Source organism: Anopheles gambiae, chromosome 2 (genome assembly GCF_943734735.2).
Source record: "Anopheles gambiae chromosome 2, idAnoGambNW_F1_1, whole genome shotgun sequence".
NCBI classification, from domain to species: Eukaryota; Metazoa; Arthropoda; class Insecta; order Diptera; family Culicidae; genus Anopheles; species Anopheles gambiae.
In genome coordinates, this window is record NC_064601.1 from 32,526,333 (window position 1) to 32,540,352 (window position 14,020).

The following is a 14,020-nucleotide window of genomic DNA, read 5'->3' on the forward strand; positions in this document are numbered from 1 at the left end:
CAAACCTTAAAAGCTCCAGCCCGACAAAGAAGCAATGTTGCCGCCATTCGTTCATCAATCATGCATAGGATGATGAATATTCTCGGGCAAAGTTTTGTACCTCTCAGCCACTCAGGCTAAAAGATTTATTCTCCCTCCCCCTCGGGCGATCCACCGGATGCTAAAGAAGAAGATGATGATGATGATGATGACGATGCGTTCACAGTCAGCCTACATTAAATGATACACTACAATCCATTTTTCGATCATCGGAATGACGTTACGAGCATCCTTCTATTGATAGACATCAAACGGAATAGATCCGGCAGTGCCCTTCGGTCATTCGGGTGTATGCACAGTGTGTTGAAAACCATCGCCGGTCGAGGCTTTCATTAGGTTAATCGATTATTCATTTATTATTCATCTCGACTTTGGCTTCGATTTCGAGGGTTGACTTTCGGCGCCCGTTTTTTTCCTCCCTTTTCCGATCCTTATCAACGAATCAGCCACTGGCATGAATTTATTAATGGAGTGCTTTGGCACATCCGCCCGGCCAGTGCAAAGTGCTGAAAGCCCGATGAAATGGCCCCGAAGATTTTGGGTGGTTCAAAGTTGTGACCGCTTTCGCGGCCCGCAGAAGACTAACCCCCGTCACTAACGCACTCTGCTTTCCATTCGTCCACCCCTCTTTGCGGCAGGTTTTCTAAATGCCAATCCCAGCCCACAGCTGCGGGCCCGCGTCGCCAACTACGGCCTGATGGACCAGATGGCCGCCCTGCACTGGGTGCAGCAGAACATCGCCAAGTTCGGGGGCGACCCGGCCACGGTGACGCTGGCCGGGCACGGGAGCGGTGCCGCCTGCATCAACTTCCTGATGACGTCGCCCACCATGGTGCCGGGGCTGTTCCATCGGGCGATCCTCCTGTCCGGGTCGGCCTACTCGTCCTGGGCCCTGGTCGAGGATCCGGTCGTGTACGCGCTCAAGCTCGCGAAGGAGGTGAACTGCTCCATCCCGGAGGATCTGATCAAAAACCACGAGCAGATCGTCGACTGTCTGCGGGACGTGCCGCTGGAGGAGCTGTTCGGGGCCGACATTCAGCCGCCCAGCTTTCTGAGCGCGTTCGGCCCGTCGGTGGACGGGGTCGTGATACGGCCGGGCCGCTCCAACCAGGACATCGACGAGCTGCCGGTGCGCGGCACGTCCAAACGGTCGCAGGGTGCGGCCGGCCGGTACGATCTGCTGTTCGGCGTGGTGACGGGCGAGGCGCTGTGGCGCTTCAGTGCGGCCGACATCCAGAGCGGGTTCGAGGGCGAACGGCGCGACAAGATCCTGCGCACGTACGTGCGGAACGCGTACACGTACCATCTGAGCGAGATCTTCTACACGGTGGTGAACGAGTACACGGACTGGGAGCGGACGGTGCAGCATCCGATTAATATGCGCGACGCCGCGGTTTCCGCCCTGTCCGACGCCCAGTTCGTGGCACCGCTCGTGCACACCGGGGATATGTTGGCGCCGCCACCGCCACTGCCCGGACAGGAACCGTCCGGGCCGAAGTGTTTCTTCTACGTGTTCGACTACCAGACGAAGGACGGGGACTACCCGCAGCGCATGGGGACGGTGCACGGCGAGGACCTGCCGTACGTGTTCGGGGCGCCGCTGGTCGACGGGTTTAACCACTTCCCGCGCAACTACACCAAGTCGGAGGTGGCCCTGTCCGAGGCGCTCATGGTGTACTGGGCTAACTTTGCCCGAACTGGGTAAGTACGGGGATGCATTAAGTCTCCAGGGATGTCTGAAATACTCCAAGTCTTCTGTTTTGCCTAGTTCTATAAGTGAACTGAATAGCCTACTGTCATGTTTATTTACCATAACACATAACAGGGTTTTCCAGGGGTTCTTATTGTTGTGGGACACTTCCTTGACTCTTTCCTATTGGAAATGAACTTCATATATTGGAAATTGGACTCTATGGCACCTTTTTTGAACAGGCACCTTGAAATTCTTGTTGGATGCGTCATACAAGGGTGCCAATTCTCATTACATCAAATTCATTTCTCGTAAGGAAAAGTCAATAAAATGTCCCATAGCTATGGGAACTCCTGGAAAACCCTGTAACATGAACCATAAAATGAGCCATGAAATGAATTATGAGCAGCTGAAAATTTACTCAAAAATGATAAGTTGATATTTTCGATTGGTTTTGATTTGACAGTTATGCCAAGTGTAACGATTACGTGCAGTGTGTATCGTAGCTATCCAATATTCTTGAATGATTTACGGATAATGTGGTTTAAACGAGCAACAGAGTCATTAGTGTAATCTATTTCAACGACCTGAAGATCCGCAACGAAAAATTAATTTTCTCAATTTCATTTCACCAATTAAAATCCCACCTTGGCAGAATGTATAGTGGGAAGCATTGATATCATAGCTGCTTGATCTACGTATTCGTTCACCACTTCTTAGTTTCGCCTAAAAGAAAGAGCGAGTTCATAGAAATTCTGCAAACACTCGAATGCAAACGTTTCTTCCACCAAGCGCTTCCATCTTCCACACACGTCCACCGTTTATTACAGTCTGCACACAATCACATCCACGGTTTTATTTCAATCCGAAAGCTTCTCCACCTCATTCACTTCCGGCAGAAATTAGCTCAATTAACATGATTAAATCTATTTTTCCTCTCCATTTCCAAACCCAAACCCCAACCAGCAACCCGAACGAGCATCACCGGCAGGACTCAATTCTGGCCGCATCCCGCGAACGGAATCGCTTCCGCAGCATCAACTGGGAGGAGTACGATCCGGTGCATCAGAAATATCTGGAAATTGGTAATGCGCACCGAACCTATTTCTATTCGCATTCCCTTTATCTACCGACCTGCGTCTGTGTGTGTGTGTATGTTTTAATCTTCAACCATCATCTCTGTTCCCGTTCCTGGCACCGCTTGCAGGTATGAAACCGCGGATGAAGAACCACTTCCGAGCGCATCAGCTCTCGATCTGGCTGCGGCTAATACCGGAGCTACACAAAGCCGGCATGGAGGACGTGATAGCGAGGCACAATCTCTTCAAAAACCACGACGACATGGACCTGTACGAGGGGCTCGTCAAGCCGGACTCGTTCGCCGGCCGGCTCAACTACCTGGAGGACAATCTCAAGCGGCGAGGTATGCTGACGGGCGGCGAGCTGGGCCACGCACTGCACGCCAACGGTAGGTGTTTTAGCACCAACTTTCGCACGCTTTCGACTGTTACCGCAATGTTGCTGGGGAGCTCAGAAACTGGCCCCGGTAACCACATTCCGGTGGCTGGTGCAATGAAATTGTGCATGAGCCATAAGCCAGTACAGCACGGCACAGTACAGCGTCGAACGCAATTAATTCGACCCAGTAGTAGAGTGCTCAACAATGTTTAGTGTTATTTCTATGTACAGATTTGCTGGTGCCATGGAGAAGTTTAGCTTTGTTACAGTAGCATTCGTACTAACAAAGGAAATAGAAACTAACCAATGGGAGAGCAATTAAGCATTGTACATTGCACCGATAGCTATTGGAAATAGTTTTTGGTTGTTTGAGTGTAACATGTTGAATGTTATTTCATCCGAGTTTTACAAGGGGCTCATGTTATTAAATGTTTTATTGTTTTTTTCTTCTGCTACTATTACACGAAAACCATGCCCTACCAGACAGCATTTTATACTAAAGCTGTAGTCAGCAGAGTCTGTGGCGGCTCTTTAGTCGTTTGAAATATTTTGAGCAGTGACAGTGTTGTGGCGATAAGGAAAATTTAGTTGCATGCGTTTAAAAACATTTAAATCCCTTTAAAAGTATGTTGAAATATTTTGAGCTATATATTATATTATTATATACAAATATGAATACGAAAAGGTATTTGTATTCCAAATTGGATTATTATAATTTCCCATCAAATAAATCTTCCTCAGTATGTTTTATTGCACAGCAGTTTCACGTAAAAGATTGTTGTAATAATGGGAAATAGTAATAATTCATATTACAGGGTTTTCCAGGGGTATTTTCTGATAGTTGTGAGACACTTCCTTAACTCTTTCTTATCGGAATTGGACTTGATATCGTGGAAATTGGACTCTACGGCACCCTGTTTGGACAGCTCCTATTGGAAATTCTTGTTGGATTTGTCAACAAAGGTGCTATAGAGTTCAATTCCCATTACATTAAGTTCATTTCACGTCCCACAGCTATGATAACTTCTGGAAAATCCTGTATAAGAGTTACATTTGATTGACAATCATGATTATCGTTCAAGTGTTTATGTAGTCGGGAATTAACCAAAATCCTTGGAAAACCCTATCATTCATATTTTTATTTAAAAAAACCATTTTATAGCCTAAGTATAAGCATGGGATTAGTTTGACAAAATTTGACAACCACTGTCCGATTGTTGGGTCGCACAATTTGCATACTTTTGGGGTGATTTGCTCGGACACTTGAACTAACGAATGAACACTTGACATAATTCAAAGTGTTTGGTATATTAGTATACTAAACATATCAGTCTGCAGGTTCGCATAAGGCAAATGTATTATGATTTAATGCTTAATACTATCCTATCCCCATTGAGCCTTCACTCTACCTTATTTCGTCACAACTCTTCACTTCCTGTTTGTTTTTTTTTCCAGTCGTCATGACAACGGCGGAACCGGTCCTGCTAACGACCTGCATGCCAGTGGGCAACTACAGTGCGCTCGTGCCGACGGCGACCATCCTGAACGCCACGACCGACACGCTGGCCGGGCTGGAGGCGGCCGGTTACGCCGCCTACTCAACCGCCCTGAGCGTCACCATCGCCATCGGGTGCAGCCTGCTCATCCTGAACGTGCTCATCTTTGCCGGCGTCTACTACCAGCGCGACAAGACGCGGCTCGAGGTGAAGAGCCTGCAGAAGCAGTACCAGCAGCGGGGCGGCGGCCTGCACCAGCAGGGCCCGTTCGATCCGATCAAGCACGCCCACTACCATCTCGGGCACTCGCAGTCGGCGAACGTGATCGTGGACGTGGAGAACCACGATACCGGTGCGCTGATCCTGGCCGGCGACGTCAAGTCGCCGCACATCTGCACGAACGCGATGCAGATCAGCGTGATGAAGAGTGGTTCGCCGGGCGGTGGCGTCGGCCACGGCGGTGTCGATGGTCGCGGGAACGGTGGTGGTAATGTGGTTGGTGTTGGTGGTAATGGTGTTGGTGGTGGTGGTGGTGGTGGTGGTGGTGGTGACGCGACCAGCTGTAACGTGCCGGCCCCGAACGTGACGAAGATGCCGCTGCAAGCGAACAACAACGCGTACGGTACGGCCAAGCTGCCGCCCCGCAGTGAACACATCGCCATCCCGATCAAAAACTCGACCTTCATCGGGAGCGGCACCGGTACGGGCGGGGGGACGTTTGTCAGCGGCATGATGACACTGCCAAAGCCCAGCTCCCAGCAACAGCAGCAGCAGCAGCAGCAGCAGCAAGTGCACATCCCGATGAGCTACAACCGGAACGAGTGCATGACGCTGCCACGGAACATTGGCGGAACTGGACTGAGTGCGTCCTCCGCCGGACCCAATGCAGGTAAACCGAGACTAGATTTCATGACCACACCGATCTGAAAACGGACCACCACTACTAATACTACTACTACTACTAGTACTACTACTACGAGCACCACCACTACTACTAACACCATGACGAGCACCACCATCTCACCTTTACACAAAACCCATTGGCCCAAACTCACCATCATACCACAAACTCAGTTCTTGTCCGCGTTGAGTTGCGTTCCGTTATGTATGCAGTATTCAGGCTCACCTCAATGTTCTGCACCGTTAGACAGGGCAGGCAGGTTCCAGTCGTTCCGTTTCCTCAACCCCTAACCAAACAACCCCCGTTGTTTGTTCCACTATCTCGTCCTCATCATTCATTTCTTCCACGAGAAAGACACGGAAAGCCTGGAGAAGGACCCCCTGCCTTCCAATTAAGGGGGGCCCGACGCTTTCCCTTCAACAAAAGCAAAACAGCAGGCAGAAGAAGACATTAGGGCCGATTATGATTCTGCTGCCGGGAGGCAGTGGCAGCCCACGATCAAGCGTCATTCTCGCTCACTCACCTTCTCTCTCTCTCTCTCTTTCTCTGTCTTTCCCGGAAATAGTGACCGGAATACGGCACTGCGACCCCCCATACTAAACCGGCTCATCCTTTTGTCAGACTGTGCTGGTCCGCGTCCGGCCGTGTCCGTGTTCGTTCTTCCTCATTATCCGTTATCTGATTGATTGCTAAGGATTGTTAGGATGGCGCTACGGTCGTCCACTCACGGGATTACTTCCCACACCATTAGAGCTGAGAACAGAAGCAGTGGGAAAAGGGGGGGGGGGGGGGAGAGAGAGAGAGAGCTGAACACGTGTATTTCGATTGTTATTTGAGGTTCGTTATGTTGTGCAACGCCACACCATTCTTCTCGTTCACTGTTACGTTTTGCGTTTTTTCATAACGTTGTGTTGTGTGGAGGGATAGTTTTAGCAAAGCATATTGTTTGTGTTAGTGTGTAAGAAACGTAGTATGAGGAGTAAGCGCTCAGACATAGGGCCGAAATAGAAGATAGGGGTGGGAACATCCGGGGGAGCGTGTTACATGATGAATCAGAAGCCATACGTGGGAGGGGAAAGAATAAACCTGTACCTAAGACCGGGTGAGGGTGAAAAACTATATCAGTAAATAAAGACGAAGAGAAAACACATACACACATACACGTTTCAATCAAAACCAGTTTGGCGGGATACTTAGTTGCTCCGAAAGTGATGCGGCGAGCTTTGGTTGGATGGTGGTTTTGTGCTTTGGCTTCGGATTTGTTTTGTTATCCGTTTTGCGGCGTTTACCAACCTGCCCCTTAATTATAGTGTCAGCTTTAAGTCGAAGGATAAAATGCTCCACCTTATTTATCATCATGCAAAATAGTAAACATAAAATCTTTAGGCAAAGATCGGCCCATAAAGGTATTTTAAAGGATCCTCCAAGTCAACATTTTTTGTCTCGTCAGGTATCTTTTGTCATATTTATAAGGCATTTTTGTCCCAAAACCATTGCCAATAAACTTTTCATCATCATCATCATCACCATCCTTATATATACCGTGAACCCTCTCTTATTTGACACCTCTCAAATTTGAAAAACCTCTCTTATTTGAACATTTTATTGATGGTTATTGAATGATGTATGCTCAAATTGGCAATCGTATGCACAGTTTCCTATAGTAACAGTTAAGGTTGGATACTAAATGTTCTGTCTCTTTCTTGTTTGTATGGACCTTTCATTCACTTTCAACCTCTCTAATTTGAAAACCCCTCTTATTCGACTGTCCCATCGCCTCTCAAATAAGAGAGGGTTCACTGTAGTAACAAAGACAGATAAGAAAAACCTTAGAAAATGAATGCAATCTACGTTTATGGTATAGCTGTTCAGACATGAACTACAAACTGAACGCTTCCTTCGGTTTAATTTCTCCTTTTTAGATTCTTGATTTTTTTACATTTCTTCAATACAAACTGAATTCTGTTTGTTCAGACCTTGGTAGTGGACATTCTTTTTAGTTAAATGCCCGATAGTTAACAAACAGTGCACTATGGGACCGGCCTCGAACAAGCCGCGGTCATAAATCAATTTTAGTACTAATTACGATATATAATACAGTGAAATCTCCCTAAGATGTAATCTCTTCACGATGAATTGTTTCTTTGAGATGAATATTTTGACGGTCCCTTCATATTCCATATATTTTATGTCTCTCCAAGATGCATATCTCCCTAAGACGAATATCCTTCAAGCTGCATATGCGATTTGCCAGCCGGAATTCTCTAAGATGAATTCTTGAATGATGGTTCATAAAAACATTGGTCACAGGATGCCATGTCTTTCATGTGATTTCTTGGATACCTCATAGCAACACCTTTACTAGTTTCCCTCAACATGAATATCTCTCTAAGCTGACTGTCCCTTAAAGATTCACATTAGAGAAATTTCACTGTATATCGTATCTTGCTTGTCACTTTAGTTATTAGGCAAAATATTTGAAGTAATTGATTTTATCGAAAAATGGCAATTGATTGAACTAAATTAACGGAACGTTTTTAACTCCGATTAGCGCCACTTCTAAGCCGGTCAGTTCATTTGGTGATGTATCTTCGCTAATAACACTTAAATACAAAAACTGTGTTGCGGTTTCTGGATACGTTGTTTCAAAACACCACGTGCATATGAATTATAAATTATAAATTGGGGGCGGTCCCGTTAAAACATCTCTCTTGCATCTAAAGGGAAAACATCCCTGCATTAGGATAGGCAACGAAATGCCATTGACTCATAGAGCAAAAGCTCAAAGGATAAACCTTAGTCACTAAACAAGAGTATTCAAAAAAACAAAAAACGGTTACAATACATCAAATCTTATTGAAGGTTTCTCGTAGAGTGTCACATTTAAGGGAAAATATTAAATATTGAAACCCCCCAACGTTTCGGGAATAAAGACCACCAGCGTCCATTTTTTTTATTATTATCATTTCGGTAATCAATTCTGGATCACCTTTCTTGCTTTCGTGTTTGTTTTTTGGTTTGTATTGTTGCCGTTGGTCAGCATGCGCCCCCAACCCAACCAGACGGCGACAATGGCTGTCAACCCATTTTAAACTCCCGCCAAAAGCAGTGTCGCCTTTAATCTTGATTGATGGCGGGCATCCGCAGGAAAAGCCAACGCGCATTAACGCTCGCCACACACCCGCTGTTCATCGTTTACCCATTCATCGCATTGTATTGCAATAAACATACGTCCATCATGATGTTCATCCGCTGCCGGTCAATAAGTCCCACGACGGCGGGTCGGTTTCGCCTCGGTAATCCCAACGTGCACAACGGGTGCAACGATGGCCACCCGGAGGGGGGAACCAGAACAAAACCACTTAACAGGCATTCATTCAGTTTCACCTCAGTTCTCCCCTCGCCTACCCCACGTGCAGTACTAGTGTTGCAACTATTTATTTACAACAATACTCCATCGTCAAACAACGACCGATCAGCACACCGGACGCGGACGGGTTGGCGAGAAGCGCAGCAGGACCTCTTCCCCTTTTACATACACATCTTTTCAAGCCAACCAACCACCCCCTGCCGGGCGGGCACCAAAAGGCATTCCGTGGCACCGCCCAGGTTGTTACTGAATCGCTGAACGCTTTTAGCGCGCGTTAAACAATCTACCCGAGAACCCGACCAGGGGGGATGGGAATCAAATTAAACCTCGCTTACAACACGCATACACGCGGTGTGCTCCACTTTTCAAACGCATCCAACCATCAAACAGGGGTGGCAAAACTACAAAAAGAAACACTCCTCCCCATGTTCTCCTCCCCGCACCCGGAGTTTCCGCTTTCCGAGCGGGCGCGCGCACGCACACATACCAAACGGAGTGTCGCACAAATGATGGAACGCCATTTGTTAAGACGATTATTTTCAATCAATTATTCGCAATAATACACATTTCGGGGTCTTTCGCGGAAGGGGGGCGTAAGCAAGATGGTGTCACTGTCGTCACGCAAGAGCGTCACACACACACACACATTGACCCGTTTTACAGAACCACCCCACCACCACCACCACCCGAAGGCTTTATCAAATAACTATTTCCGTATAATTAAAGCTTCACAGTTGCACACCGTCGCAGGGCCACACATACACGCGCGCGCCCTCTTGCAAGCAGAAGAAGCAACATGAGCACGAACGTAAGGGGAAGGGAAGCAATGGCAGGAAATCCTTAAACGATGCCGCTTCCGCTTCCGGCCGCTTTTCCGGCGACCGCGAAAGATAAAGTGATTAGCGAATGGTTGCGCCGCACCGTACCGGAAGCGCACGGGGAAGCTCGCGCAAAAGGCAAATTAAATACATCCTCTACGTTTTCCACGTTCCTCTCCTCCCTCCCGTTCCCCCCCCCTCCCCCTTTCCATGGAGCCCTCTACTCTTTCACCCCGTTTCCCTTGCCCCGTTCCCCGGGGCCGATTGCCGGTTGAAGAGCATTAGCGAAAGAGTGGCCCCGTTTTGTACCACACGGCAGGCGTACTGCTTTGCTGGTACTGGTGCTGCCACGCGACATGACAGCAATTTTTAGAAGTGGGTTTTGCCAACCCAGCCAACCCGCCCACCCACCCACCACCTTCACATTCCGATTTTCTCTTTTTCTCTCTGCCCCCTTTCACCCTCAGGGCGGAGTTGGAAAAACAAAAATAAAACACTTGCTCGACATCGGCGTGCCCTGAGTGTGTATGTGTGTGTGTGTGGGGGGGGGGGGGGGAGAGGGGGGTGAAGGCCAGGGGTGTGGAGGGAGTTGAGGTTAGCGTTGGCAGTACCAGCACTTGGCGGCTAGCTCGTAGCAATTTTAAGCACACATAATTTCCTTTTCCCCAAAGCAAAGCGCTTCGACTAAGCGATGGAAGGAGATTCGAAAAAACATCCACACACACACGCACACAAAACACAACAACCACAAACATACACACACACACATACAAACAAGTCATACGCGAACGCTGGTAAGCCATGGGAAATACAACACCCCTCCCCTCCTGCTCACCTAGCACCTTCTTTCTCTACACCCTTTTGACTGAGCTTTGGGGATTAAGCTCGCGCAAAAGTCTCGAGGGCTTTCTGGTGGTTCCATTGGGTGTGTGGCGCAACAGAATGGTTCAATGTGTGTGTGTGATATCCCGACAAATGTCACACTGCGCTCCTCTTCCACCTTTTTTTCTTCTTTGCTGTTGTTGTTGTGCGAATTATGATTCTCCTTACCACCCAGCCACTCACAAACTCACACAGTAACGCGTAGTAGCTCTAGAAGCGCAATGGTAGGGAATGAAGAGAGGGAGACAGAGAGAGAGAGAAAGAGAGGAAGAGAGGGAAAGAGAGGGAGACAGAGAGAGGTTTGGTTTTGTTTTAAATACTTCTCGAGCGATAAAATCGAGACACTCGAGGCAATTCGTACGCTTCCGATGGAATTCGCGTGAATAAGACATACACACATACATACATACACACACATACACACACACACACACACACATACACACACACACACATGAAAGGAGCAAATGTAGAGGCTGCAAACTTGTTAGCTTTAAGTGCATGCGAGGACCTGCGTGGATTTACGTGGGTGACAAACTCTCCATTCCACTACTTAGAGCTACTACTTGGAAAGAAAAGTTCATTGAGAAAGGCATTTGTTTCGGCAGTGTTGCACACATTACACGTGAAACATTATACCCTTAAACATTTCCCATTTTCACAGCTGTTTGCACGACACGAGTGCTGCTTCATCACAAGGGAATGCTTCATCACAAGCGTTCGGGATTATTTTTTGTTTTCAAATCGGCTTTGCCTTTAAAATAAATAATACATTCCAAAGTCGCTATTGCGTCTGTGGTCGGCAAATGTATATGACCACCCACCAAAGAGGCCGTTTGGTTGGATTGATGCTAATGGGATTTCAATGGGTGCGCCGTACCAGATGCACTGAGTATGGGTTGTACAATAACTTAGTGGCTGATTGAGCTAAAAACACCAAACAGTGAATCCACTTTGTTTATGACCAGACCATCTGCAACTGATCATGTTAGCACACATTTGTATGACTTGCTAAAACATTGCTGTTTCTCAAATCATACCTACTGTTACGAGCCGAGCTTCTCCGGCAGGCCACGCGAAGAGTTGGCCCTCAACTCAGCAAGGGTAGAAACAAACAGCGGACTTTTGGACAGAGTCTTTGACACTTTGCCCACTAACCAGTCCTTCCCGCTAGCTGCTTCTGATTCAAAGGTTGGAAAGTCTATGCAGTCGGAAGGGAGTGTTTAGCTAGGAAATCCAGAGGCTCTCCTATTTTGGATGTTGGAATTGATGGTGTTAACTTCAAGAACTTCTGCGATTGAATATCTTTTTATTGAACACATAGTCTACTTTTATTCTTAATTTTACCCCTGCACTTTTACTCGATTATCCGTTCGGACTGTTTTTTTTTTCGTGTTTGCATAATATTCTTATTGTGACATTTTTGTCGCTCTAATTTGGAAAACCTCTGAAATCTGTATCTGTGTCCCTCTTATTTGTGTATGGTGTTGCCATGGTTATTGAATGATGTATGCTCAAATTGGCAATCGTGTTCGCAGTTTCCTATAGCAACAGTTAAGGCTGCATACTAAATGTTATGTCTCTTTCTTGGTTGTATGGACCTTTCATTCACTTTCAACCTCTGTAATTTGAAACCCCCTCTTATTCGACAGTCCCATCACCTCTCGAATAAGAGAGAGTTGACTGTAATCGCGTGTGTAACTGCGCAGCCACACGAGGCGAAATATACAGCAAAATTAATTATTTGAAAGGCGAAATATCTGACAAGGTACAGTTAAAGGGTTGGGGGAGATACAACAATCGCTTTCGAAATTCACTTAAAAAGAATATCTTCTTAAGCAGAACATTTCCTATTATTGGAACAAATGATGAATTGTTGACAGAACATTAACGAAATATTTGATATTGAAGTTATGCGTTGCGATTTTGTACACATTATTTGTTTACATTACACACTAGCTGGCTGCTGTGATGCGTTATCTGACAGATATTTCATCTGTCAAATAGTTCATTTCGCTGTATATTGCCCCTCGTGTGGCTGCGCGGTAACACCTATCATCATATACAGTCAGTCCAAAAAGTATTCGTCTAGCTGAATATTTTAAAGAAAAATGCGAATTATGGCCGCAATGCGTATGGGGCGATAAAAGTAATGATGAGGTTTGATAAAGAGACCATCAATACACACCTACTGCTAAAAATGAGCATTAAAATAGTGCAATAACAACTAAATTATTTAAAAAACTAAAAAAAGTCGTTTGATGGGCGCGCAAAAAGTATTCGTCCATCTAGCTTTTTAATTATTTACGCTGGACAAACACTACCTAGACGTAAATTAAATGTATTATTATCAATCTACTGGTGACTTTCTTCTAAATAAATGCATTCCTGTTGTTTCAATTGCACTTCAAGCGGTCAGAGAGGCACTAAACGCGGGGGAGTTAAATGATTGCAGCATGAAGGCGCAAATCGTATCTTTAACTTATGCATAACCTATCCTACCCATTTTTGAAGGTTACAAAAGGTGTGGGAGACCTCGTTCCTTCATTTGATCAGAGTTTGGCCATTTTTCTGACACTAATTGTGTGACAAGCTGCCATTTAGCAGCCATCTTTGACGGTTAATCTAACGAAAGAAGCGGTTTAATGTCCAAAAAATCAAATTTTACCAAGGAATCAATGCATTTTGTGATGGCCAATAAGGTCAGGAGAATAGATGGGTCACATTTGGTTGATGGGTCATGCTGCATTTCATCGTAGCTGGTCATGTAATAGCTTGAATGAGTGAGTTGTTACAAACATGTTTTGTTTGAATAATACCATACCCAGAAAGTGGCCAAATCTGTTAAGGTGCATCAAATAATTCAGGAATTTGTTTCAAATTAGGCTCTACTAACATATTAAAACATGTTTAAATCGCCAAGGTCATACGGCCGACGTCTACTGTAGCAAAAACAGTCTACTAAGATGCAGCAACAAAATCTCGTGTAACGGTAGCAAGGTGTGTTTATTAAGGAGGTGAATTGTTAGCGCGTTTTCCGGGCGCCATCATTGAGTATTGTTATGTCAAATCGCATACAATTTTCTATACCCCCCTCCAGCCCTCCCCGATTTTAATACCGGAGCCCCCAGTATTGTTATGTCAAGTCGTGAAATGTCAATTTGCTCTGAAGCACTTCACCTCCTAATATCCATACACCTTGAACGGTAGCATCATGGTGTCATTTTACCAGGGCACATGGAGGAAAGGTGAGCTAGAAAAATGATTCAAATTGATAGGAGACGAGATGGAGAAATATATTCTTGCAGTTTTAAGTACTTTGGGTGCCAGTTCTGAGAAATTGTACTAAAAAAATACCACATGTTT

At 46.1% G+C, this 14,020-nt stretch overlaps 1 protein-coding gene across 12 annotated transcripts in view; it reads left to right on the forward strand.

Annotated features, from left to right (window-relative positions):
* The window catches only part of LOC1273785 (neuroligin-3), an 89,456-nt gene that overhangs the window by 70,103 nt on the left and 5,333 nt on the right, over positions 1 to 14,020 (forward strand). For 11 of the 12 annotated variants that reach the window (XM_061647250.1, XM_061647251.1, XM_061647248.1 and 8 more), the window contains exons 6-9: positions 678 to 1,740; positions 2,696 to 2,814; positions 2,937 to 3,197; positions 4,643 to 5,572. In XM_061647250.1, coding sequence (XP_061503234.1) covers positions 678 to 1,740; positions 2,696 to 2,814; positions 2,937 to 3,197; positions 4,643 to 5,572 — 2,373 coding nt within the window. Of the gene's footprint in view, positions 1 to 677; positions 1,741 to 2,695; positions 2,815 to 2,936; positions 3,198 to 4,642; positions 5,573 to 6,149; positions 6,761 to 14,020 lie in introns of those variants that run through there. The other variant, XM_061647257.1, reaches the window with a different exon arrangement.